The sequence below is a fragment of the Melozone crissalis genome, unplaced genomic scaffold, assembly GCF_028551555.1.
Source record: "Melozone crissalis strain CALT ecotype California unplaced genomic scaffold, PUWL_Pcris_2 ptg000057l_1, whole genome shotgun sequence".
NCBI lineage: Eukaryota > Metazoa > Chordata > Aves > Passeriformes > Passerellidae > Melozone > Melozone crissalis.
The window spans coordinates 1,126,189-1,153,433 of NW_026535835.1; the positions used below are offsets into that span (position 1 = coordinate 1,126,189).

Below are 27,245 nucleotides of genomic sequence, written 5' to 3' on the forward strand. Positions count from 1 at the left end.
GTATCCAGGGCTGCCCAGAAGCCTCTCCCCGAAGCTGGCATTGGTGGCACCTTCCCAGTGCCTCTCCAGGCCCGCTGTGCTGGTCCAAAGCCCCCGCCTGGCCAAGGGGATGGATCCTGCAGCCGCTGCAATGTGCTGCCCTGTACCACACACCTGGGCTCTTTCGGGCACCAGAGCTGCAATGTCCTTTCCCAAACCACGGCTCTGTTTGGGCACTCAGTGGTTCTTCTGCAACTGCCTGTTGGAGGGGAAAAGCCCCTTCCAGTTTCCTTGGAGGGAATAGGCCCCTTCCAGCCCAGCAGCAGCACCAGCCTGGGTGACATGCAGCTGGCCAGGAGGAGGGAAGGATAAGTGGCACCTGGGATGCAGCAGGAGGTCTGGGAGAGCTGGGGATGCAGAGATACCATCCTTGGACTTCAGCTGTGGTCCCACTTTGCCATGTGGCCTCAGGAAATGGGTCCTCAGCACCCCCAGCCACCTCCACTCCCAAGCTGAGACTCCACTCTGCCCCTCCCAACCCTCTGCATCTCCCTTCCCATGATGGAGTAGGCCAGGGAGGTGAAAGATCTCAGGCTAGAGATGGGTTGGGACCCCCCACCAGACTCCAGAACCCCAACTCTGTGGGCAGACCTGTGGGTTTGGAGGTGTATCCACCATGAAGCAGTTTAGGTCTCTGCTGACAGCCCTGAGCTCACAAGGGGTGGCTGTTCCACTTCCAGGTGCCCTTTGCAGGCCTCTGTCAGGAACCCACCAGTCTCTCCCCTTCACAAGGCAGAGCCTTGTCCTTCCTCCACAGTTCCTGAGGGGAAAGCACCCAGAGGGCCCATCATGCATGGGAGCTCCCTGTTTGCTCACAGATCCCCCCGTTCCTTGCCCAGGGTCCCCTTGGCACAGGCACGTGGCAGCTGGGCCCTGTTCCTGCCACGCTTTGAGAGCTCTTGGAGCTTGCCCCCTCCCCACCTTGCCCCCTAAAGAACTGCCCCCCTCCTGCTGCTGTTCGGGTCTGCCCCTGGGCGCCTCCTCTCCCCACATCACACACAGGGGCCTTGGTGGCTTCTGCCCATGTGCCCGGCATGGAGGTGACAGGGGCACCCATTCCTGGCATGTCCAGGCTTTGCCATCCTCACTACAGCAGCATTTCACTCCAGCTGCCAGGACAACTCAGGTCATCTTCCCTATCACCTCCACCTGCCAAGGTCTCCTCAGCCAGTTTCCAAGGAAAATAGTCTTAAACTGGGTCTGTCTGGGGCTTTTCCCCTACCCCTACCACCTGTCCCCAGGGGTTTCCACATCCCTGAGGTATCTGGTTCCCCCAGGCACACAGGATGGCCAGAAGGCACCTGAGAAAGTCCAAGTCCACACTGGGAGCCAGTGGAGAAGGTGAAAGTGCATTTAGAGTGAAGCAGGACTGATTCTCAGAGAGCGGGAGCACCTGTCCTGTCAGGAAAGGCGACAGAATTTGAATTGTTCAGCATGGAAAAATAAGCTCCAGGGTGACCTAACTATGGCTTTCCAGTACCTGAAGAGAAATTACAGGAAAGATGAAGAGAAACAATTTACAAAGGCCTGGGTTAGATGGGGTATTGGAATGGAATTGTTCCCTGTGAGGGTGGGCAGGCCCTGGCACAGGGTGCCCAGAGCAGCTGTGGCTGCCCCTGGATCCCTGGCAGTGCCCAAGGCCAGGCTGGACAGGGCTGGGAGCAGCCTGGGACAGTGGGAGGTGTCCCTGGATGGCAAGTTAGGGAACAAGACGGTCTTTAAAGTTCCTTCCAGCCCAAACCATTCCCTGATTCCGTGATGCTGTTGCCAGCCCCGGCAACACCTCAGGGTAGCAGGCACAGCCCCGGGGGCAGAAGGGGGGCGGCCCAGCCTCGGCCCCCGGGCAGGGTGCACTGTGCTCCCGGACACGGAGCCCGGGCGGCCCCAGAGAGGGGCCGGGGCCGCCTCGGCCCGGGCTGGGCCGCTCGCTGTCCCCGGAGAGCCGGAGGGGCCCCGCAGGTGGGACGGCATTTCCCGGCAGCTGCCTCTGCACAGGCACCGAGGGCGCTGCGGTTTGGAAAGTCGCTTTTCTCGTCCGCAGGGAGAGCCGGGGTATCGCTTCTCAAAACCCGCACGAAAATCCACTGGCTCGTGTTTCCTGCCCTGGCCGTGCCGCCCAGCGCTGCCAGGCTGCTCGGGTGCCAAACCTGCAGCGTTTTCGGGCCTGGCTGAAACATTCGAGCGTCATTTGGTGCAGGGGGTGGAGCGCTCCTGACTCATCTTAGCTCCCGGCCCGCTGACGCTTCTCGCTCCCGATTCCCACTCCGGCTGCTGCCGCACATTTTCCCCCCAGTTTCTTCAACGTGAGAGCTCCCTGCCCTACTTTTTGCAGCCAATAAATCTTCGCATCGTTTGCTTTTTTGCTCGTACATACCCCAGGCAGCCCCGGGGCTGGACTCTCACTGAAGGGCTCTGTTGGGAGCCTTGCGGGAGCGGAGGGAGCTCGCAGGGAACGGGCTCGGGGCCAGCCTGGTGAGAGGCACCGCGTTCTGGAAGCGCTACAGGCACAGGAGGTGCAGCTTTCAAGGACCACCACCTTCATTTTCCTCACTGGGATGGCTCCTTTGCATCTGCACTGCAGCTCTGGCCAATCTTAACCTCCACGTGTCCTGGAGCACTTGGACTTCTAGCAAGGGGTGAGGTCTCTGCAGGGTCTCCAAACCCCCTCAGTTTCCCTGAGGGGCACAGTGACAGTGCACACTGCTCCCTGGGGACAATTTCCTTAAGCAAAGTTCCCAGCCCTGAGCAGTGACTGCAACTTCCCAGGAAGGGAGATGAGAACCACAGAGCCTCAGCCCCACAGCAACCCCGGCCAAAGGAGCCCATCTTGCTCAGGGTCCTGTGCAGAGCCCTCTCGTCACCTCCTTTGTATCATGGGCCAGGGGTCTTGGGTCCTGATGTGGCTCCGGCATGGCCATTCCCTGCAGCCAGGGGAAGGCAGTTGGATTGAAAGGCGCTGTGAAACAGCAGAAAATGGAGCTTGTGCCTCAGTCGGTCTCCAGCAGTTCCCCAGCACAAGGCCGTGCTGCCACCCCGTGGCACTGCCAGCGTCAGGCTCCCCGGGCTGGGCATGGCAGGGGGGTGGATCTGTCACCCAGCATCCTCCCAGCCTGGCTGGAGCCAAACTCTTGCTCCCCAAACCCGTTTCCAGCCAGCTGGACAAAGAGCCACCCACCTCATCCTCCTTGCCCCCTTCCATCCTGAATGCGTCAGGCTGTCCAGGCGGCCCAGCCAGCCCAGTGCTGCAGCTTTCCCAGACCATTCCACAGGGGATGAATGCATCTGGGGGGATCCCAGGTTACCCTGTGCCCCTCATGGCACAGCTGGGTCAAAATTGCCCTCCAGAGCCCAGAGGTGCATGCCCAGAATGCCTGAACCCGAGCATCCTGCAGAGGCAGGCCCTGGGCTGCTGGGACAGTCACACCTCCTGTCCCACTGGCCTGCTGGGAATTCCCAAGGTCCATCTTCTGCCCAGAGTGCAACCCAGCAAGCCTGAAGGATGATTCACCAGTCAGCTCGAGGGATTTGATTTCACCAGAGATGTGCAAAAGTCATGATCAACTCCCCTTCTGACTGCAGAACTGAACCTGCTGCTCCCTGTACCCAAGAGGAGAGTCCAACCCCCACACCAGGGGCTGATGTGCTCTCACCTCTTTCCACAAAAAGTGACCTGCACCTGGAGACGTTTGCTGGAGCTCAGAGCCCAGCAAGGACTTGACTTGACACTGGTCTGCACTGAGCAAATACTCATTACTTCAGCATCACATCTGCAAGGGCCCATGCAAAAGGTGGCTTAAGGCACCTTCCCCTCCAGCTTCCCTGTTCTCCAGGCTTCTCTCACCACATTTCTGCTCCAGATCTCTGCAGGAGGCCATGCTCTGTCTGACGTGGGGCACCTAGGACTCATTTCTCATGGCCAACTCTACAGACTAGAGCAGTGCAGGGAGGGCATCAGCTCTGCACGCCTGGCAGTGTGACTCTCAGCCAGTCCTGCATTCCCTGTGCTGCAGCTGCTCTCATCCCAGACCAAGTGTAATTTTCAGGCTCTACTGGTTTTCCATTACTTGTCTCCACAAAACAAAACTTGAGCTTTCCAGCTCCAGAATTATCTCATGGAAAAAAAAATCTTATTTCACAGGGCTACTGATTGAGGATTTGGCCCTTCTTAATCAATGGGTGCTCTAGAAGTAAAACAAAGTAATTCAAGAAGGCCAAATCCCTCAGGAGTGCAAGTGTTACAGACATTAAGCTGACACTTGTAACAGTCAGATCTGCAGAATTGGCTGGGTGGGTGTTTCCACCCTCGCTTGTCCACCCCGCCTGCGTGCACGGCCTGGCGCTGCCTCCCAACCACACCAGCCACGGGCTCGTCCTGCTCTGCCTGCCCTGGAGCCCAGCAACAGCCAGTGGATGGTCCTGGGAGCTCCATCCTGCCACCTGTCCTTGTACAGGACCTGCAGGCCCAGGGCTCCATGACCTCCATGTAAGCAGCTCCACAGGGAGCCCTGGCCATCACCGTCTGTGCTCCATCCAGCTGGCAGCTGCAGGTTTCCCACGTGGAAGGACACCTCGTGCAGCCAGGGCAGGATCTCGCTCTCAAGGCAGGAGTGTGGCCCATGGCACAAGCAGTGACAATCACAGGCAGGGGGGTGAAACCAGTGACAGAGTGACAGCTGGACCCAGCCCTGACCAGCCAGTGGGTTTTATTGAACTATTTACACAGCTATTTCCCAAATCCCCTCTTTCCCACACCAACTGTAAAAAAGCTTGGGCATAATGATTAAACACCTTTTCCCAGCTCTACTCACACCCTCCCCCCGGCCAAGGCTCAGATAAATGTCTGTGGTCTGTGGTGTGGAGGAGTCTGGAGGGACTGAGCGAGGGGAGCTGAGCCAGCACACCCCAAGTCCAGACCCACTTCCCTACAGGATAAAGCTCAGAGGTTTTGGAGCAGTGCCCAGGGCTTCTTCCATGCAGCACTGGGATCTCCAGGCAGCACAAGGGCCCTTCAGGTTTTTATGGCTGTGTCCCGAGACTTGTAGGCCACGCCACGGCTCTTCAGCTCTCGGACGATCCCTGCAGCAAGGAGACAAACACATCTCAGCCTTCTCCTGGAATGAGAAGCCCTGGGAATATCTGGTGGTTCCGTCATGTAGAACTGGACAATAACCTTCATTTCACAGAATCATGGAATATCCTGAGTTGGAAGAGGGTTAAGGATCATGGGAGTCCAGTCCCTGGCCCTGCACAGACACCCCAACAATCCCACCCTGTTCATGCCTGGGAGCAGTGTGCAAACGCTTCTGGAGCTCTGCCAGCCTTAGGGCTGGGACCATCCCCTGGGGAGCCTGTGCAGTGCCCCACCATCCTCTGGGGAAAGAACCTTTCCCTGATATCCCATTTAAACCCTAACCCTGGGTATTTCAGATGTGCTGTGTCACAAGGCCTCAGCTCCCGGCCTCACGATGCTTGCAGCTCCTTCCCAATGCAGACCCCAGTCAGACACAGGCATAGCTTCCACCCCAGGGGTTGGGGATTCACCCCTGGGTTAGGAATCTACTCTGGGACTACATATTGGGCAGGAACTCAGCTGGATGGATGGATGGATGGATGGATGGATGGATGGATGGATGGATGTATTCCAGAGATGAAGCAAATCCTCTGCACCCTCTACTCCATTTGTAAACACAGAAATCCACCATGGCATAAGCCCTTAGTGCAGGAGGAGGGGTCTGCTCATTGGGGTGGCCACAACAGCACCCCATTCTGCAAAACCCTTTTTTATAAACGAAACTTCATGTTATCCTGGAGCGGAATGGTTTGAGACATGCCCACTTCCCAGAATCACTAATTAATCCCAGCTGATGCCTCTGATAGCCAGGCTTTAGTCAGCAGCTTACAATATAAACTTCTGGCAGGTACAGTGCTGAACTCTAAAACTCCCTCTCTAGTCCAGCACCTCCTCACAGTCACCTCTGCTGATCCTGTCACACCTTTGCTGATCCCATCACCCACATGGCACGTTCCCTAATGCAGTGTTCAGAGCCCCAAAGCCTGACTCCACCACACAGGTACCTTGGGGCAGGCGGCCGGTCACAGACACCGCATAGACACCTGGCTTGAAGGTACCTGCAGGAAATAAAACCCCAAGTTACCCCACATGGAGCAGCCACATGGGAATCCTCAACCTGTGCAGATGTCCCTTTACAGGGAGGGCAGAACTCCTTCCAGCAGTTCCAAGTTCCCAAACCCAAGTTCCACTCCAAGGAGGAGTTCCCACTGCCCCTGAGAAGGGTTTGTAGAGAAGGGATCTCCAGCTCCCAAATTACTCACTGATCCGCTGCCACTTGGAGACCCAGCTGTCCTCAGGGCTCATCATGGTGATGATCCTGCAGGAGGGATGGCAGTAAGGAGATGTCTCCTGGCTGGGTGACCCCACAGTGCCACCTGGGTGTCCCCAGGCTGCCGGGGGACCGCGGCCGGGCCCAGCCCCACTCACCCATCGAAGGAGGAGCTGGTGCAGTCATAGACCATCTCGCGGTTGCCCTTCATCTGCAGATACGTCTCGCAGTTGTCACAGCCATCATACTCGAACTGGTCGATGGTCTAAGGGAACACGGGTGTCGGAGAGCGGGACCAGCCGGGAGCCGGGTAGCGACGGGGCCGGGGAAAGGGAGGGAAGGCCGGGAAGGAGGGCTCAGGGCCACGGCCGGGGCGGACGGGAATCGCCCCGGGGCTGCGGAGAGGCCCGGGCGGGGCAGGGCCGGGGCAGGAGCGGGGAGGCCGGGCCGGGACAAGGAGGGCCAGAACAGGCATGGAAAGGGCCGAGAAGGGCAGAAAGATTCGGGCCGGGACCGAGAGGAAACAGAGCCGGCGCAGGGAAGGGCCGGGGCCGGAGCCGACGTGGCGGGGCTGGGACCGGGAGTGCCGGGGCCAGGAAAAGGGGCCCGGTCGGGGCTGCAAGGCTTAAGCCGGGCAGAGGAAGGTCCGGAGCCGGCGGGGAGCAATCCCTGTGCCGGCCCCTGTCCCTGTCCCCTCCCCGGTCCCACCTTGACGAGGGAGCAGAGCAGGCAGGCCCGCAGGTGCCGCAGGTCCTTGGGGACGGTCTCCAGCGAGATCGCGGCCATCGCCGCCCGGTCTCCTTCTGCGGCTGCGCAGCGGCCCCGGCGCCGCCCCGGAACGGGAACGGGGACGGGGACGGGAGCGGGGACAGGAACGGGAGCGGGAACGGGAGCGGGGACGGCTCGGAGCTCGCTCCAGCGCTGGGTCCACCCCGGGCACGGACGGGGTTTCTTTCACGGCCGGGCCGGGCCCGAGCGCAGCCCCACGCACAAAGAACAAACGCAGGCAGCAGACCAGTACATGGATAAATATATTAGTAAATAAATATATTTCTGAGCACATCAGCATATTCACACATCTTTGTGTTTATCGGACATAAATACACAGTTTTGCATATATATAAAATGTATTTTTTTTCCCCGTGTGTGGTCTTTTTTTTTGTTTTTTTTTCTGGGTCATAATTTATTCCCAAACCCCGAGAGCCAAGATAGACTCAGCAAAAAAACCCAAACGAAACAAAAAGCAACAACAAAATGAACCGATATTCACATTTCCAAAGGATCTGAAGGATTTGTGCAGGAGGGGAGATATCCAGCCAGCGCGACCATGCCCAGTTCAGGGGTGGGACCTCTCGGGAAGGGGGTCCCAGCAGAAGGACTGGGCCTTCAGTTTCCATAGAGGGAGTTTGGGATGCTCTGGCTTCCATCAGTTTTTGGCTGTGACTTGGGACGCAAAGAAGGAAAATAAGCTCTGCATCACTGCAGGAATGCTGGAGAAACTCCACAGTGGAGCCCACAGCCCTCAAAAGCATCACCCAGAAGCAAGAGGTAAAGAACTGTGAGGAACCATTCTGTTTTCTCAGATACTGCTTCTTCCCTTCCAGGCAGCCAAGGACAGTCACACATCTGCTGAAGAGGATCTTTCACACCCAAGTTCCCAGACAGTTCCTCCCTCTCCTCCCCTGAGCCCCACGGAGGCAGACCTGCACTCCAGCAGCTCCTATGGGAACAGGAGCAGCAGCATAATTCGGGCAAGGGAGACCCTGGGAGCAGGCTCTGCCCTGGCAGCCTGGTAATACTGCAGTGGGGAGTGGAGGGGCTGCAGCTTTCCCAAAGAAGCTTGTGGCTCACAAATTCAGGAATCTCCTCTTCTGTTAGGGATAAGGAGGGAAAGAGAGGACTTTAGAGCTGCACTGGTTCTTTTGAGCAGAGAAATGCATCCCTGGAGGCTCTCTGCCTTCCTGACTCCTAAAAAAAGGAGTGGGAGCACCCTGACTTCAAGACCTTCCCCCTCTGTTAAGCCTCTGAGCCCTCCAGAATGGTCAAGGCTACAGGGAGCTGGTTCAGACAAGCCACAGACCAGGAGCACAAGAAGCCAAATGGGGTGAATCCAGACCCACTCCTGGATATTTCCTCTAGTTTAAGACTGACTTCTCTGCACAGGAGAATTCTGAGCTTGTGTCTTCTGCTTGTGCTGTAGGACAAACAAGAGCCTCGAAAGGTCCGAATGTAATTCTGCTGGGTTCTGTGGTGAAGGAAATTCAGCTCTTCCCTAGACTGAAAGGTTCCACAGGGGCCTCGGTCACAAGGAGACAAGGAATGAGCTCCACAAGGGAATAATGTTGGGTTTAAAACAGTGCCATTGCCTGATCACTTGACTGTCAGGGACTGATTAGCAGCTGGGACAAAGATGCCTTTTTCGAGGATTAAGGGCAGCAAACCCTGTAAAAACCTTTCCCACCAACAAAGGGAGATAGAGGATTATCCTGAACTGGGACTGCATTACCAGAGCACTCTCTTGAGAAGCTGCTGCTTCAAAGGAAGACACGGGAAGCTTTACTGAGCAGATGGGAAAGTCTGTCCCTACATCAAGTTTCAAATTGTTAAGAGTTATCTTTAGCTCCAGTGTTGTACCCTTACCAATGCTTCCTTGTGCTTGGAAGCACTTGGTGCCACAGACACGTGCACTTCACATGGGAATCTGGCCTGACTGATCATTTAGTGCAATGAACCTGACAGGAATTCTCTGCTGTTTGAAAGCTGCATGGGTTCTGTATGTTTTGAATGTGGCAGGTTTCATTTTGCTTGAATGTCTGCAAATTATGAGATGTAGGAAATAAGAACTAGTGATATTCAGAAAAACACAAAATATTCATAAATGGGGGGGAGGGGGAATGTAATAAACTAGAGCCTGATGACTTCTCAAGTTTTATCCCTGCATCATCAAAATGTTGGAAAAGACAGAAAAATCGTTTTGAAGGATTTCAGGAGTCTCAGAATATGAAGTTAAGGCTGGGTGACGGATAGGGCTCTGCTCTGCATCTGTTACAGAGGCTTTTGCTGGGAATTTTTGCTGTGTCTTGGGGAAATGAGAGGAAGGAGAGAAGCAGGAACCACATGAACTCCAGGATTTTGTATGACTCTTGTGATGGAGACATCTAAGATATGTTTGAAATAGGCTCTTAACAGGCCATGACAGCTATTTGAGGGTAGGTGGAGGAGTTAAGGGGTGAGTGAGAGACTTTGTTCACATTGCCAGATGAGAGGGTGGATTCTTTGCAATGGAAAGAGTCTGACCCAGCTCCTTCCCAGAAATGCTGACGTCCCTGTGTCTTCCCCTCTCCTGCTGCTGGCAAACAGTCAGTGGCCGAGATGGTGTCAGCTGAGGGACATTGAGGTGACCAAAAGTGATGAGAGCTCTTGGTTTCCACTGAAGTCAGAAGCAGCACCTTGCAGGGCAGCCCTGTGAGCGGTGAGATGGAGAATAGCTTGTTCCTGTGTCTGAAATAAGCATGGAAAAGTTAATTGAAGAAATCTGGCTTTTGACCTAAGTGAGGAAATGAAGTCAGGAGCTACCAGGCCACAGAAAGTAATTTCTGCAGCTTTTGGTCCTGAAGGCTTGTTTATTTTTGCAGTGTTTAGCAAGACCTTCTGTGGCATGAAGACGCCAAAATAGCAGCTTGCACTCACTCGGTGAGCTCTCCCCGGGAGCCCTGCCCAGCTCGGAGCGGTGCCACGGGATGAGGAGGGGCTGCTGTGCCTCCAGAGCAGACAGCCCAGACAGCAGCTCTGCCTGTGACACCGTGGGGCCGTGGGGACACGGCAGGAGACCATGAGTGGCCCGTTGCTCTTGCCAGTCTGTGTCTCAGCAGGGCAGGGCTGGGCAGAGCCACATGTGAGCAGCTCCATCAACATCTGTGTCCGCTCCAACTCCCAGCGAGCAAACAGGCCAGTGTTTTATTAAACTGAGTGTTCATGGACATCCTGGACCTCCTCTTCAGATTCTGCATTCAAAGAAAAGGAGAAAGAAAAGTGTCAGCTACACCTGGCTGAACGTTCCCAGGCTCTGCAGCGGCTGGGGCCTTGACCCTGCAATCCAGAGAACAGATGCTGCAGGAAAAAGGAAAAGACCACTAAGTGGAAGCTACTAAAAAAGCCACTAAGCCACTGAAACAGGCTCCCCAGGGAATGGTCTCAGCCCCGAGGCTGCCACAGCAGGAGTGTTTGAACAATGCTCCCAGGGATGCACTGGCTGGGATTGTTGTAGTGTCCTGGGCAGGGCCAGGGACTGGACTGGATGATGGGTCTCTTCCAATTCAGAATATTGCATGATTCTAGCAAGTTTCTCTCAGTTTTTCAGAGGGAATTTTCTGGCCACCTCCCAGCCAGTTTATTCCTCTAAGGTGAAGTACAATGAAATCTTAAGACATCAAGCTACTCCTTATATATTTCAGAGGAGGCAGGCTAAGGGCATCCTAGGATTCACATCACTGCTAGGTGTTTGCTTTTGAGGCTTTTTTATGTTTGCTCTTTGTGAAAATCTGTACTGCTGATTCAAAAATTATTAGGAACAGAAAATAACACCAATTCATATCTCATAGAGCCAGGGGGCAACAGAAACTCCAGGCAGTAAGAGCAGAGAGCAGTGATGCAAGACAGGAATGACACACGTTCCACAGTGTGCGAGAGGTTGCACAAATTCCTTCTGAGCCCAGCTCAGGCCCAGGCTCTTGCCAGCCCCTTCTGCCTGGAGAACTGACAGGCAGGTGCTGAGCAGTTTACTTGGGAACCTCCAACAAAAGGGCTGCCTAAAAAGGTGCACCCAAGTCACTCCTCCAGACAGCCCCTTTCTAAGTCCCTGCCTGTTGTCACACACACCACAGTCCCTTCCCAGATGTCTCTCAAGCCTGCCCAGAACACTTAGACAAGGTCAGCATAGCCCAGCAAAGGCACACAGGCATTATTTTTCCTATCTCCCTTTTCCTGAATGTTTCTGAGATCAAAGGAAAGAAATGCCCTCTTAGAGATTCATCGAGAGCAATTCAAAACAGCTTTTCAGAACAGTCACAACAAGTTCTTGTTGGTTATATATCACCTATATATCTGCTCCAGCTGTAGGAGCAGAGCCTTGAAAATTAAATATGTGGGAAGAAAACAAACAAATGAGATTCTGCTTGGAAAAGTGTAGCTAATCAATGTGGGAAAATGAATGCACATGATGTTATATACATACACACATGTGCAAGCACGGCCACAGTACCTGAAGACAGAGTTTAAGCATCTCTTGCATTTGTGCCTTGAGTCACAAGTATGTGGAGTAAGCCATTTCCAACTGCTTTCCTTGTGACCAGCTTATGTGCAACCCAAAAAGAGACTGTCCAGCTTCAAGCCCTCTGCCTTCACATGCCTTCAGTCTCAAATAGCATTACTAAAATATTTTCTGAAAGCTGTGCCTGCATGAGTGTCTCCTGCTTGGGCTGAGAAAAGATCATGAACTGGGACAGGTCAGAGAATCTTGGCTGGTGGACTGGCCATGGCAGGGCAACGACCTGGAGCACACCATCATACACCACAGAAATCATCTCCTTTGGGTGTTGGGTTTTAAGGGTGGTCTTTTTTTGCCCTCTCATCCCTTTCCCCCTCCCTAGTAAGGTTAAAAGATGTGGCAGGAAAAGGGACTCAGGATGAGCAGGAGGGAGGAGATGGGGAGGATATTGGGAGGACTGCAGGAGGTGAGCTTTCACAGGGAGAGGAATGAAGAGATTTCATCAGCCTGTGCTGGAGCAGTGTGGCTGTTCCGGGGCGCTTCCCGGGTGTGTCAGGGCATTCAGGAAGCCATCCAGCTGGAATTCACTGCCAGCTGTCTGTCTTCCCTTAGGAGGATCCATCAGCATTGCTCCAGGATTGATTCTCCAGGGACAAGACTCCCAGGTGTGGTCTCTCCAGGCAATACAAGACTAAGGGATCCACCTTTATACAAAGCCCACCAAGAAGGGCTGGTGGAGGTGCTCAAGGAAGAGGCATAAACTCCAAGATCATGCAAGGCTCTTTGGGGCCATCCACAGCCCTGGGATGCCAGTGCATGGCACTGCCTGCACAAGTGGAATTTCTCCAGGGGCTGTGGACCAAGATTCAGCCTCACCTGGCAGCTGGGTGAGGTTAGCATACACCTGGAGGGTGCTGCATCCCACAGGAGCACCAGCAGCTTCTGGAAGCCCTGGTTTAGGAACTTCCTGAGCCAGAGGGCAGATTTGCATCTCTGCATTTGCTACCTCTTGATCTGGGCTCTCAAAACCATTTTACTTCTGGCATCTACATCCCGGGGGCAACCAGCACCAGGTTTCATTACACACCTTGTGTTGCCTTTTGGGTGTTTTAAAGCTTCTGGTTTCCATTTGATGCCATCAATTACTTTGTTCTAAGTACTCTCTTGTCTGCCTTCTCCTCTGCTCTCCTTATTTCATATCTTCTCTTCCCTATCCTCTGCTGATCACCTTTTTCCCACATGAAAGTCTCACTATTCTTTCTATTTTCTCAGAAAAAAACATCACTGGGATTGTACCAGATACATTTCTGCCCTGCTTCCAAGGGGGCAGAAATTATTTCCCTTTCTTTTTCCACCCTTTTTGGTGATCAGGAGCTGTGAGATCACAGGCTTACACAGCTCCATAAAGGCACTTTCTGCTTGTTCCACATAGTTCCCAGCCAGCTAATGATAATGATAACAACAATAATTATAACAATAATGTTGTGATTTTTACTTAAAAGTGGCTCTGCTCGTGTGGCATTTTGTGCTACTTACAGGGGATTTAATCCACCACTCTCACACTCAACAGCTCAGCAGCAGGAGATCCTCCTGTAACACTCTGTATCCAGTTTTAATGCTTGACATCCTGATGGATTTTATATGTTATACACTTGGCTATCTCCTCTCCTCATCCAGGACATTTACGAGCTTGCTGGAAGGATCATACAGTTGCAGAACTCCACTTCTCTCCTCTCTGAGTAATTCCCCTCCATTAAGTCTGATCTGCACTCTTGTCTCCTTTTGCAGTGAGTTATTTACCTGTGGGAGCACCTTCCCTTTCATCCTTTCAGAGCTTCCTTCCCCTAAAAGATCTGTCAGGTGTTATCTCTCCCTACAAAAACTGGGTTGCCTCCTCCCCTGGTTTTCACATTCAGCCATGTGCCTACAAGTCAGACCCTGTATTTGAATTTTTAACAATTTGCTTGGCTGGAAAGTCAGGCTCATCATTCTGTGGCTTCAGCTATTTCCAGCTGATATTGCCCTCAGCTCTTCCTCCTCGGTCTGGGCATGGATAAGAGATTGCAGTCCACATTCAGGATTTATCAGCTGAGTGCTGGAGCCCTGCAGGATGCCCAGTGGGTAATCTGTACCCCTGGCAATTTGTTACTCTCCACTATATTTCAGAAGTGCTCAGACTGGTGATTTGATTCATGAGGGATTCTGCCCCCCCTGCCCTGAATGGAGCTGTGCCAGGTGAGAACCTCCCTGAGCACGCCCCTGGTGATCACTAATGCAATAAAGGCAGTTTGCTCTAGTGCTCTGCACTTACAGCCCCTGAACATCCCTCAGACTTGTGGCACTCCCTAGACCTGAAGAACCCTAGGCAGCCTTCTCCCTCCCAATGCAGCAGAAAACGTTTGCATTAATAGTCTGCTTCACACAAGCTGTTCACAGCAATATTCCCTGGACTGTCTCTCCGTGGCTCTGTACTTCACTTGGCATCCAGCTCTGTTCTGATTTCCTTCTCCAGCCACACCTTTGCTTTGAAACAGCGTTTCCAAGTGCCCTCTCTGCCCTGCTACTTGACCAGCCCTTTTCTGGGGCTGTGCATGGTCCCTGTGCCCAAAAGCATCTTTTGACTGCTTATTTTAGCAATATTATCACAAGACTCTCCTGTCTATGTGGGCTCCTCTTTGCAGCCTAGGCTGACAGTGTTACAAACCCTAATGCCACCCTCCTTCTGCTCAGGGGCAGCTGGGGATTTTTGTGTCACTCGTCACTGGACTTGACACTCTCAGTGCAGTGTCTCTGCCATGCCACCATAAGAGACACACGCTTCCCTCTCTGTAATTTCATCTAGGAATTACAGGGTCCCACTGTTTGCTTTTCTTTTAAACTGGGTTTCTGAGAAGTTTATGTCAAAACTTTAATTTAAAGCTGGGCTTTCTAATTCATCCACTTATATTTTTAGCCTTACGCCATTTATCTGGAGGCAGAGATGCATTTTTCCTTGGTCTCCTTGTCTGTGTTTTGTGTCCTGCTTGCATGGGACTGTCTACTGAGATTGTTCTTTGCTCTTTTTTACTTCTCTATTGATTTATACTTTTCTCAAGATAAAGAACCAATGTGAATATAATTCAGAGGTTGTGTTATGTCAGCCAATGTTTTCAGCTTGGTGGCTTTTCTGCATAAGCCCTGCACAACCTCTGTGCTCTGTCGTGTGCTCTTAATAAAGTTAAATCCTGAATCTGTGTAGTCTCTCAATATTGCAAGGGAATTCTGACTCTCTGGGTGATCCTGAAAGCATCCATAGAAGCTACTGCAGTAAACAGACATAGATACACAACACTTGCAGATACATTGGTCCTTCTACCTGCTGGAATGGAGAGTGAAGAGGGAATGAAGGCTTGGTTGCCTGGCAAAGCAGCTGGCACTGGCTCTGGGTGGGGGTCAGAGGGTCATCAGGAGGTGACGGCACAGATTGGGGCCACTGGGACATTTCCAAGGACACAGAACATCCCAGCACGGACCTTGCAATGCCCAGCACCCCGTGTGAGGTGCACAGACTCCTGCTCTAGAAGCCTCCCAGGTCCATTGGGAGCTCAAAGCAAGCCCTGAGCAGCCTGTCCTGAGGCAGGAGGGCTCTCTCCAAGTGGGGTACCCTGGGAGGGCATCGGCACTCGGAGCTCCCTGCAACCAGAGACATCTCTGCCCTGATGCCTCCTGATCTCTCCAAAGAGCAGCATCCCTCCAGGCCTTGGGAGAACCTCCCCATCACCTATCTGCAGTGCCAGGCACTTCTGCACCTGGGAAAAATATCTGTTCCTGGGAGTCTGGGAGGCCAGAAAGCTGCAGGGAGCCAGGACCATGCCCATCCAGCCTCCCCTGCCCCCCTGCCTCCGCAGAACCAGGAGCCTGGGCGTGGGGTGGGGCTGGATAGACAAGCACTGGGAGGAAGTTATTATCTCTGTGGCACAATGGGCACAGTGAGTCACAAGTTTAAGGCCAGTGTTATAGCAGAAATTAGACAGCCAGATCTGTGTTTGGTACCTAAATCAAAAGGATTTGCCCGAGGACCTGCAATGAGTCAGTGGCAGGGCGAGGAAGGGAGCCAGGCTCTGCTCCCAGCCAGCACCTGCCCCTGCTGACTTGCAGGTTGCTGCCTTCAGAAGACCTGAGAGAGCAAGACCTGGGAGCTAAACTCAGGTTCTTTCAAAGACACTCGTCTCAAAGGCATTTTCCCTCTCTTTGTGAGAGAGTGCAGCAGTTAGGCAGAAGGCCAAACTTTAATTACATCTGATTTCCAAAAGACACTAAAAAGCAACTCCCACGCAACAGAGGCAGGTGAGAAATGAGGGATGTGCAAATCGAGCAACTCAATTAGTCTGTTCTACTACCCCGGGCCACACACACTTCCTTTCTCACTGATTCCAGTTAGCTGGGCTTGGCTAAAACAACTGGAGCCCAAAAAGCCTTAATGATAACAACTCTGTCAGTAAGACACCCAAGACTGGTGCAAGGACACTGAAAAATGTGGTCCCACCCCTTCCTTTGGGAGGTATTCCAGCTGCTAGCGATGTTTAATTAAAATTAACCACCTTATTTCTCAGTTGTGGTATTTCAGGGTTTGGTGCACTCTTTAACACACTTGCTCATCATTCAGGCCACCATCCTCACAGGTGAGCTCTGGAATGCTCCTGCAGTCAGTGCTCCTGTAGGAAAACCCATCAGGAAGGTACCAGGTGTCCTGGCAGTTGGATTTCCTTCAGCAAACCCCCTCGTCCTTCACCTGCTTGCTGCCAGGAGAGGCGAAGAGCAGACTTACCCTGACCACCCTGCTGAGACGGGCAGTGAAGGCGGACACTCAGACTGTGCCTGGGGGTGCACGTCCCTGAGACATCCGCAGGAACCGAGCGGTTTCTCTCCCGTCCTGACAACCTCTCCTCCTGCTTCCTCAGCTCGGAGCTGGGCTGTGGCACTAAACACTTCCAGAGGGGCTGGGAGCCGCTGGGCAGGGCAGCGCTTGGGATCAGGGGCTGGGCTTCGGGAGAGCGGCGGGAGCCAGCGGGATGGCCGGGAGGAAGGGGAGCGCCGCAGGCTCCGGGCTCGGCCGAGTCCTTGGGCAGGAGAGTGGGGTCCAGCTCCAGGGGACACTTTCTTTTCCTTCGGTGATGCCTGCTCTGTAAGCTGTGTCTGGGGGACAGCGGGACAGCTCCCAGTTGTCTGTTGGCATCTACACTGAAGTCCAGCCTGTTTGGAGAAGTGGAGGGGGTGTGACGTGGCTCCTGGCCTTCCTGGGGACAGGCTGGCTGGCCTGCCGGAGCTGCCTCCTGCAGCACGGCACTGCTTTCCAGAGGCTGCTGAGAGTGATGGCTTTTCTCAGTTCTCTTTTGTGTCCGAGCACTGTGGAGGGCAACCTTGGCCCCGGAATACCGGGATTTGCGTGGCCCAGGCCCCTGCCCGGCTCGCCCAGGGGGACACTCTGAGTCCTGCCTGTAGTGGTGGTGCTGGTGGTGGTGGTAGTGGACGTGGCTGAGCACCTGGGGCTTGGCCAGAGCAGCCCCCTGGGGCAGCATCAGGTCCAAGGACCGGGGCCGCCTGTCCCTGGGCAGCCGCAGCTGCTCCTGCCCGTGGTCCGTGGTGGGGCCCTCGGAGCTGCAGTACACGAAGGGGTCATAGTCGCTGCTGAGGGAGCTGCGGAACGTGGAGCAGCTGCCATGGATGCCCTGCAGGCTGACATCCGTGCAGTTCAACATGGAGTCACTGGAGGAGCCGTGGCAGGGCCCCGAGCTGGAGTCGCTGCCCGGCCCGTCGGCCAGGTACCCGCTGTGCTCCGTGAGATAGCTCTCCCCAGAGCCGCTGCTGTTGTGCTGGTGCCCGTGGCCAAGCCCTCGGCGCAGGGTGGGCACACGGTGCTGCTTCTGTGCCACGGCTGCCTTGGGTGCCGCACAGGGGGGCTGAGGCTGAAGGGGACACGTCCTGTGGGGTGCCAGCACCTGCCCGCATGCGGAGGGGTTGGGGTGCTGCTGCCCCAGCAAGCCCGGGGCCAGCGGGGCCACGTGGCCACAGGCCAGCAGGGAGGTGGCTGGTCTGTAGGGCATGTAGTGGATGGTGCCAAAATCCAACTGGGAGAGCTCTGGAGAGTGGAAGAAGGGGTTGCCATGGGCTGACTCTGGGGGAAAGCTCCTGAGGTTCCTCTGAGGATATGCTTGTGGGAGGTGGTAAAGGGCATGTCCTGGATGCTGGCGGAAAAGGTGGAGTCGCCGTCCCGGCTCCATGTCCTGAGGGACCAGCCTGGAGCTGGCAGCCATGGCCTGGTCCCCCGAGTCTCTGGCTGTGGAGAAAGAAGGAAGTATGCACCACATATCCCACAGCCCAGAAGGGAGTATACAGCACAAACCCCACAGCCCAGAAGGGAGTATACAGCACATGTCCCACAGCCCAGCTGCAGCAACCCCAGCACTGATGCTCCACTGCCCTCGCACCATGCATGGCCCCACGTCCCACTCGTACTCTGCAACTCCTCGCTGCCACCACCAAACCACCCTGATGGTCCTGCATACTCTCCCTGCTGCCCCTGCAACCCCCAGACCCCACCTTCCCTTCCCCACAGATCTCAGGATTGGAATCCCTCTTCTTGGTGCAGGTCCCAGCTCAAGCCCAGCACCTTGCTGTACCCTGGTGGGCTGACAGGCAAGGGACTCCTCTCCATGCACACAGTCTCCTGTCCACTCTGTGCATAGGGACACAAGGACCATCTCCCAAGAGTAACTGGAGCTACTGGGCACAATCCTGCACCCAACCCTGTCTTCAGCCAGGAAATGCCATGTCTGAGCCCTACCAAGAATATTGAACATGCAAAGTGGACACGTGTGGTGTTGCTGCAGCCAAGGGTCAACACACTCCCGATGGAACTCGTGGGAGCACGAGATGATCCGCAGTTCCTAGAAAGAAGTGGAGAGGAGGAGGATGAGCAAGGCAAACCATGTTCCAAGACCTGGATGGGTCCTTCTTGATGGAAGTGAGCCTTGAAGGACGGACAGACGTCTAACTGTGAGGGATCTGCAGCCCAACTGTGCATGGAGGAGCCTGTAGAGCACCTCCAGTCGTGCTCTGTGAACATCCAGAGTGGTTCAAGCCCTTGGGAATAGGGAGATTTCAGGCTGGGTGCTATGGAGCAGCAAACCCAATTTTACCCATTTTAACATAGGCATTTTACCCCACAGCCACAGCTGGAGACCTGCCTGGAGACATGACTTCAGCAGAGGCTTTATAGCCCAGGGGCAGGCACACCTCCACGGATGCAATCCCTTTCCAGCACCCAGGAGTTCAGAAGGAAGCATCTCACAGGCCTCCGGCTCTGCCATTGTCAGCTCCCACTGCTGCCCCCTCCACCAGGGAAGCCGTGAGTGCAGCATCCTGCCCGAGGCCTACCTGGCCCTCGCTGAACTCCTCGAGGCAGATGGCACAGAGCGGGGCGGAGCTGCAGCTGCTGGCCGAGTCCCAGCGCGGGGCCGGCCGTGCCCGGGGCTGGTAGCGGCGCGTGGCCAGCTGCCCGATGGCCTGCAGGGTCTGCTGCTGCACCGAGTCCTGCAGAGACACACGGGGCTTGAGGAGAGGATCAGCCTTACTCTGCCCTCCCCTATTCACAATGGGATTATCAGAAATTTGGGGATGATACCTATCTGCAGAGGTGACTTTCTGTCTAAGCTAACTCAGCCAAAGCAGGCTTTGTCACCAGCACACCAGGACACATCTGGCCCTAGATATTCAAGTAACTCAGCAGTGCTGAATTTTTGATCCCCAGATGATTGTCTCTCTATGGGACAAATGGGATAGTCTCAAATATGGAAATACATCTGACTCTGAGAAGATTATTATTTCATTTGTTAATTTCTATTAAGAATACTAAATCATACAATCATAGAATCAAGGAATGGCTTTGATTAGAAGGGACCTTAAAGCTCATCTTATTCCACTCTCCTGTCATGGGCAGGGACATCTTCCACTATCCCAGGTTGCTCCAAGCCCCATCCAACCTGGCCCTGGACACTTCTAGGGATCCAGGGGCAGCCACAGCACCCTGTGCCACAGCCTCCCCACCCTAACATGGAAGAATTTCTTCCCACGTCTAATCTAAATCTTTCCTCTTAGTTTAAAACTGTTCTCCCTGTCCTATCACTATCTGCCCATTTCCCCTCCCAAAAGGTGTCTGTTCCTGCTTTCCCTCTCTTCCTGTTTGCTCAGACACGTCTGCTCCATGAGATCCCTACCTGAGTCCTGTTCAGCTGGCACTTTGTGCGGACAACAAAAATCAAAATGATGACGACCACAGTGCTGACCACTGTGAGAAGGATCCACACATCGTAGTCTGGCTGTTGGATAAAATAGGACAGAAATTACTCTTGTGTGGAAATTACTCTTGGTGGGAGTTAGAGGCTAGGGGAATCTCCATCTTTTCTGGACCATCAGTCTTGGGAAATATCATCCTTGGCCAAGCTCCTCCTCTTTGTTCTTTACAGGTAAAATTAAAAACGGTTCAGTCTTTTCTGCACATCCATACAAGAACAGAATATCTCAGTCTTGAAGCATCTCAGCTGCCTTGAGACCATAGTCTAAGGCAGCACAAAATGAGAAAATCAAGGTTTGGTTTTACTTGAAGAGACAGAGAATCCCCTTGCCTCACTCATGACATCAAAGCAAAAGAAACTAAGTAAGCTGAAAGTGCTTTTGAGCCTTTACTTGCAGCAGGTCTGAATGCTAAAGACTCCTGCAACAGGCCGTGATCTCCATCCCTGAGGAAGAAAGCTCAGCCTCTCTGGGAAAGCCTAGCAGGCTGGGAGGGAGGATACAGGAGGCAGTGGGAATCGTGTGTCTCTCACCCAAGCTGGTGGCTCCTTGACCTCTATCTTCACGTGGGCCTCTCTGTTCTTGTTCACAACGCCCATGAGGAGTTCAGCATCATGGCCCCTGATTAGGACCACAGGCTGGCTCAGGCCTCTGGGCTTCCTCAGCTGCAAAGAAACAAACACAGTAAGGGCTGATCCAGCACAGCCTGAAACAAGGATGATCCCGGCCTCCCAGGCAAGTCCATTCCTCATGATGTTTCTTGCAACACTTCAGAGACTGCTCCCCCAAGTTTACACCATCCCTCTATGATTAATCAGACGGAAGTTTCTCTTTTATCAGTTTTCCAGCATGGATTTCTGTATTTTCCCTGCTGGTGACTCCTCATGCACAACCAGCCATTTCTTGGTGTCTCTTGAGCTCCTTTCAAGCCCCTGTGCAAAAGCTCTTGGTCCCTCCTCTTCTCTGTGAAAGTGCCAACAGCACTGCCAAGTGCTGCCTTCACCAGAGAAATGCTTCCTCTGCTCTGGACCCATCCAGTTCCCCTCCTGCCTAAGGACATTCTGCTTGTTCTGCTTGTCACACTGTGGTCCAGGCAGCATGGCACAGGCTGGCTCAGCAAGTGTCTGAGCCTGCTCTCCTCCACCTGACCTGGATCAGGGTGGCCATCAGACCCAGTAACCCCTTCCCATATCCTGGGGGAATCCAAAGGTCGATGGACAGGGATGAAGATGTGAATGGAGGTGCAGATGGTCAAGAAGACCATGAAGGCAAGGCTGAAGGCTCTGAGTTGTTGATAGGATTTGATGCTCTTGGCTTTTGTGTACCAAATGGGAAAGCTGGAAAAGTGGGAGCCAAGGCTTGGGGTAGGGATCAGAGACTGGGATCTGAGCAACCTCAGCATCACCTCATGGACCTGCATTTGCTGCTGTGTTTCTCTGGCACCAGAAATTAGGATGTAAGTGCCTGAAAGAGCCACAAGGGATGGATCTAGCAAGGAGTCAGCCCAGAGCTTGGATGAGGTCAGGCAGCAGCTCCCCTGTCTGTTCTCTACCTAAAGCTGGATATCCCTGGATTATCTGGATGGGGAATTGATTCCCTTCCAGAGACGACAACAATGCTGGGGAAACGGATCTTTGGAGGTGTCCTAACCAAGGTTAAACCTGCACCAACAGAAAAGCAGGTTGGCTTGGAAACTTGACAAATCACGTTTCTTGAGGTTCACTGGGCTGTCTGGACTAGGTGAAATGGGGAAATTTATGATTTCCCAAGAGAAAACATCCAGCTCCTCACAGAAAAGTCTGATTGTCCAGACAATGTCCTTTAAGAGCATGGATGTGCCATGGAAAGTGTCTGTGTAGGGTAAGAGCCAACACCCAGCCCCAGCAGCATCCTGGGACCTCCCACTGGTGGCTAGGGGGTCCTGCCCTGAGCACATTTCGGGATGAGACAGGAGCACTGTGTTTTAGCTGAGGATATCACTGGGGTCTGTACCTGATCAGCAGCACTTTCATCATCGGTGATGTCAAAAAGGATCGCACGGGCTCCACGCTCCCCTGCCAGCTTTGCCTGTCCAAAACAACAGAAGCTTCAGTGGACATTTTGTACTGTACCCTGTGTCCACACCTGCCATTGGATCCATGTGTGCCTCCTGGGCTCTTCCCAGGAGAAAGAAGCACCTGTTTGGACTGAGGAAACCATTCCTACCTCAGTTCCTGACTTGTGGTGGGCTGCAGTGCCTACACTTGCCAGAGCCCTGCAGCTCACGGGTGGTTTCTTCCTAAAGTTCTGGAGGTGAACTACTTGGTGGCGTTGCAGCCACAGCAAAACAGAAACCCAACAATTCCTCAGCTGTCCGTGTGCCAGCTGCTCCCTTGTTTCAGAGCTGGATTTGCTGGGGAGGGATGCGCAGCCCATTAGCCCTCCTGACCTCCATGGACAGCAGAAACTCCCACAGGTCCCCTGTCACCACCAGGGCTGTCCGAGGGCCCAACTCTCACTCACGCTGCTCTCCCTGGTTCCCCCTGCTCGTTAGGGAGAAGCTCAGGTGGAGCCGGGTCTGCTCTAGGATTAGCAGTTCAGGAAGGGACAGCTCAGAGACCCACCCAGGTGAGCACACATGCCACCCTGATGAGGTAAGGGTCACCCATCTCCTGCCAGGCAGCCCCTAGAGCCCTCCAGGCAGGCAGAGGCAGCCCCGGGAGGTGGAAGGTGAGCAGGGCTGGGCTGGGCCGGTAGCTCAGGCGGAGCCCTTTGACCTCAAGCACACAGGAGCAGCATTGCCCAAGGCGGCGGGGCCGTGGGGCACTGCCCGCCCCGGGAACCGGCTCCATCCCGGGGATGCGGCATTCCCGGAACGGCCCGGGGGCACCGGCTCCATCCCGGGAATGCGGGGGACACCGGCTCCATCCCGGGGATGCGGCATTCCCAGAACGGCCCGGGGGCACCGGCTCCATCCCTGCCCCCGGTCACCCCGGCCAGGAACACTGCGGGCCTGGGTCTGGGTACAGGCATGGGAATGGAGCTGCAGGTGGTCCAGCAACAGGCAGAGGGGGAGGCTCTGAGCTGCTGACAGGATTTAACACTCATAGGGAAGCTGGAAAAGTGGGATCAAGGCTCGAGACAGGGATCAGAGACTGGGTCCTGCCTAGGATCGACAGAACCTCAGTATTTGCCAGCACTTTCAGGGGAAGAGGACTTCCAGGGAGTGAATTCCATCTGATGGTCAGGCTTTGATGAACAACAAACAGCTCTACATTGATTTTATCCTGCTAAAGACACTGACTATGGGGCAATGAACAACTGAGACTGGACAAGTGACTTTTCCCAACATCTTTCTGACTCCTGTTGCAAAGGATACAGCTTCTGGTGACCAGGGACAGGGCCCAGGGAACGGCTGGGGCTGTGCCAGGGATGTTTAGGGTGGAGATCAGGGAAAGGCTCTTCCCCCAGAGGGTGCTGGCACTGCCCAGGCTGCCCAGGGAATGGGCACAGCCCCGAGGCTGCTCCAGGAGCTCCCAGGGATGCCCAGGGTGGCATTGCTGGGGTGTCTGTGCAGGGCCAGGGGCTGGACTGGGTGATCCTTGGGGTTCCTTTCCAACTCAAGAGACTCTGTAATTCTGTTCAAGCCTTTCCCAATTTGCTTGATACAGTAATTTTCTCAGTGTTTGCTGTGTTTGCACTGTATCTCTTCAGCCATGTGGCACAGCTGAGCTCCCTCTGGTGCAAACAGGTATTTACAGGATGATTTTGGAGGTCTCAGCAGTCTGACAACCAGGCTTGCAATCACAGGTTCACTCAGAAATAAAAAAAAAGCCCCCCCCCCCAAAATTTACAAATTATGATCAGAAATAACAATAAATCACTTTTGATTGATTCCAGAGGTCCTTCCCATGCCTTCCTCTCCTCTAATGCTTTCCCTGTTGGTTTTAGCTTTGGAAGCTGAAGCAGTGACAGAGTTTAGGAAGCAGGGAAGTGCCTCAGGTGACTGGAGGAGTTCTTCTTGTGCTGGGCTGGCCAGGGCTGTCCGTGTGCAGGGCTTGGCTGGGTGACAGCTGAAGCAGAGGTTGTGAAAACACTCTGCACACGGCTATTTTTATCATCATTGATACAGTCCTGCAATTCCACATGCAAAGCTCTGCCCCAAGACACACTTGTCAGGAAAACAAGGTTCCAGCTCCACTCAGCACCAGCCAAATCCCACAGCTACACCCCTGCTCCACAGGAGGAGTGTGGTCCTGGGATTTTGAGGAAGAGACCTCAGCATCCCTGCCCATGGCAGCAGCTCAGCATGCAATGATCTTTTAAGGTCCCTTCCAGTCCCAACCAGTTTGTGATTCTCTGGTCTGTACGATGTTAGAGGGAGGGGGCTTGGCAGAGGCTTCAGGAGTTTGGAGAAGCAGACAGGGAGGAATTGCAGGGGATGGAGGATCCATGACAAAGGCAGGGCCCAGGGATGCTGCCAGCTTAAGGAGCATATGCTCAATTTCATGGCTAAACTACTCCTGTTCATGGGAGAAGAACTGTGAGCCTCCCTTGGCGAGATTTTAGAGCAGGAACACCTGCAGGACTGCAACTGCTGGACAGCAAAATCCAGTGCTGGATCTGGCTCTGGTAACAGAGTAGTAGTGATGACTGACGGCCAGTGAACTCAGTGTACAGGTGAACTGAGGGTTTGTTTGCTTTGGGGGGTTATGAGTCCTGGAGAAGGGATCCAGGTGGAAGAGCAGAGTGCAGCAATGCCCTATGTCTTGTCCCACCCCGTGCCAACCTTCCTCAGCTGATCCTTGGACTCAGTAACACACTGGTACTTCCAGTGCTGCCACCAGAGTCTCAAAGATGAAGGACAAAACTAGCAAAACAGAATCCCAGAATGGTCTGAGCTGCAAAGGACCTTAAAGCTCATCTCATTCCACCCCATTACAGCCAGGAACACCTTCCACTAGACCAGATTGCTCCAAGCTCCATCCAACATGGCTTGAGTTTTGAAACCTTTGAACGTTGTGAAATGGAAGACAGGCCTTTGCAGCTGCTTCGTCCTCTTGTTCATGATCCTCCACAGCAGCTGCACTGCCCAAACATCCTGGGGCAACCCAGGAAAGGACAGGTACTGCTGCCTGTCTGCCTGTGCAGCCAGGGGGAACCAGCCCTGGGATGGCAAATCCACCATGGCATCACGTCCCTTTCCTTACTTTTGATGCCACAGCCTCCATGAAAAAGCCCTGCTGTGCAGGAGCAAACACTGGGTACCAGTTTTGCCTGCCTTCTTCAGCTCAGTTGTAGGGAACACAGAAAAGGACCCTGTCCCTATCCCCACCACGCCACCACCAGCAGGAGGGCAACAGGGTGAAATGACCTGAAGGCAATCCAAGTAAAGCCAAGAAGAGCTCAACAAGGGGATTTTCATGCTTGTGCACCACTTGCACAAGCATGAAAATAGCCAACATTTGGTAGAGAGACAATCAAAAGAAAAAACCAATGTCATCCTTATCCATGCAACTTAATCAGAATCACAAAGATTTTAAGCCTTAAAATGACCCTTGTTCCTATCTGACTTCCTTATTACCAGAGAATTGGACCACTGACCTCAGCTTTTGGCCCAGGAAGTGCTGTTTCACTGAGGTGCCTGATCCAAAGACCTCTGAGATCTCCCAGGGCATGAACTGTTAATAAGTTGTGATCCACCACTAGTTCAGCTGGTCTGCATTTATCTCACTGCTCAGCACTGACTCTTCCCGTGCCTCATCCAGTGAAGTACTGCAGCATTATTTTTGGAATCAGAGCCATGGAAGATGTTCTCTGTGTCCATGTTTTCCCACAGGCCAGAGAACACAGAGAAACACAAATCACACAGACCAGAAAGACACGTAAGGCTGTAAAACAGGAGAGGCACAAGGCTACTGGGCAGCAAAGGGTGTGGGATGCTGGGTAAGGTCTGACCATCCCAGAGCTGCCAGGCTAGGGGGAACTCAACACCTTTTACAAAGTCAGGCAGCCCAACAGGTCAAGGGATGGGTGTTTGGAATGGCTGGCACAGCATCTCTCCCAAAGGACCCCTTCTACCAAGGACTGCCTCTGCCAAGGACCCTGATCTGTCCTTGTCCTTTTCTCTACTTCCCAACAGCTCTTTCCTTGCTGCCTCCTCCTCCCATTTTCTTTGCAGCACCACAGGTTTCACTTCCCAGGCTGATGCCATTTCAGGCATTTTGCACTTACCTTGTTGGCCAGGGACAGGCAGGGGTTGGGATCCCGGTCCGGCTGCTCCAGCTTGACGATGGTGATGAATCCCGACTCCGTGTGTTCATCCTCGCTGGTGTTGCACAGGGATAGTGGGTGGGACTGCAGGACAAAAGCAAGGAGAAACTCAGATCCTGGGGCTTAGCACTGCAAAGGGGGCTCAAGCCCACCCTGCAAAACCCTCTGGACCTGCCCAGAGGTGCAGGACCCCCACCTGCAGGGTGTCACCATAACACTGCTACATCCCATGGCCCTGCCCGAGCCAGTGGGGCCTTGAAAGACACAAAAGAACACCCATTGCCCAAGCTGGGTGTCACCTCAGCCATTCCAACCGCCCCCCAGAGCCTGGCTGGACTCTGGAGCTGCAGAGCACAGTTCTAAGGGCTCCTGCTGCGCGCCCCTGAACCCCAGCACTGGGATTCCCAGGAAGGTGGCTGGCACACAACCCCCTCCATACCAGGGTTATACCCACTGGAAAAGTACCAGGAATGCTGCTGCCAGTCACGGGGAGGCTTTCTGCTGTCTGTGCAGTGATATAACAGCACCAATCCCACATCCACAACCTCCCAGCACTGCAGGGTTGGGAGGCACCACAAAGCCACAGAGCTGCTTTTGGTAGCACCAAGTCTTGGGCATCAAAACAAGAATAGGTCTAACAAAACTATGAAAGTAAATTAAAATTATCAAATCCTAGGGTGATAGCATCGAGACCAACTTATGCTAATGCCTAGTGCAAATGTCTGGGGCTGTGAGTTTGTATCCAACTCCAAATCATTTCTGGATTAAAAAAATCCAAAGTAAAAGCAAAGGGTTTCACTGAAATTTGAAATATTTAAAAGTTTGTATCCTTTTGTCAAAACACAGGTCTAGTAGAAGATGTCCCTGCCAATAGCAGTGGGGACAACTGGATGATCTTTAAGGTCCCTTCCAACCCAAACCATTATGGGATGCTACAAGACTTCACTAGAGGACATCAGATAGAGTGCGATTGTACCAAGCCAAGCACCACAAACTCTATAAATCCAGGTTTTTAG

General features: G+C 53.8%; 2 protein-coding genes across 2 annotated transcripts in view; both read right to left on the minus strand.

The window, feature by feature from the left end:
* Window positions 1-4,935: 4,935 nt before the first annotated feature.
* SUPT4H1 (SPT4 homolog, DSIF elongation factor subunit) lies at window positions 4,936-7,194 on the minus strand. Its single transcript, XM_054287295.1, has 5 exons — window positions 7,089-7,194; window positions 6,539-6,645; window positions 6,373-6,428; window positions 6,115-6,168; window positions 4,936-5,115 (listed from the first exon to the last, which is right to left on the minus strand). Exons 1-5 carry the CDS (start codon window positions 7,164-7,166, stop codon window positions 5,048-5,050), a joined length of 363 nt encoding a protein of 120 aa, XP_054143270.1. The 5' UTR covers window positions 7,167-7,194; the 3' UTR covers window positions 4,936-5,047.
* A 3,146-nt stretch (window positions 7,195-10,340) lies between these two features.
* Window positions 10,341-27,245, minus strand: part of RNF43 (ring finger protein 43) — a 56,018-nt gene continuing 39,113 nt past the window's right edge. Inside the window, exons 2-9 of the mRNA XM_054287432.1 lie at window positions 26,191-26,313; window positions 21,970-22,044; window positions 20,511-20,642; window positions 19,902-20,003; window positions 19,063-19,218; window positions 18,470-18,572; window positions 16,454-17,962; window positions 10,341-10,384 (exon numbers count right to left, since the gene is read on the minus strand). Coding sequence (XP_054143407.1) covers window positions 10,341-10,384; window positions 16,454-17,962; window positions 18,470-18,572; window positions 19,063-19,218; window positions 19,902-20,003; window positions 20,511-20,642; window positions 21,970-22,044; window positions 26,191-26,313 — 2,244 coding nt within the window. The remainder of the gene's footprint in view (window positions 10,385-16,453; window positions 17,963-18,469; window positions 18,573-19,062; window positions 19,219-19,901; window positions 20,004-20,510; window positions 20,643-21,969; window positions 22,045-26,190; window positions 26,314-27,245) is intronic.

Bases quoted from the DNA above. Each gene is read 5' to 3' on its own strand.
- SUPT4H1 (XM_054287295.1), bottom strand. From the start codon at position 7,166: ATGGCCGCGATCTCGCTGGAGACCGTCCCCAAGGACCTGCGGCACCTG. The intron at 6,429-6,538 runs GTGAGTGGGGCT...TCCCTCCTGCAG, and splicing joins ACCAGCTCCTCCTTCGATGG to GATCATCACCATGATGAGCC. The intron at 6,169-6,372 runs GTGAGTAATTTG...TATTTCCTGCAG, and splicing joins CTCCAAGTGGCAGCGGATCA to GTACCTTCAAGCCAGGTGTC.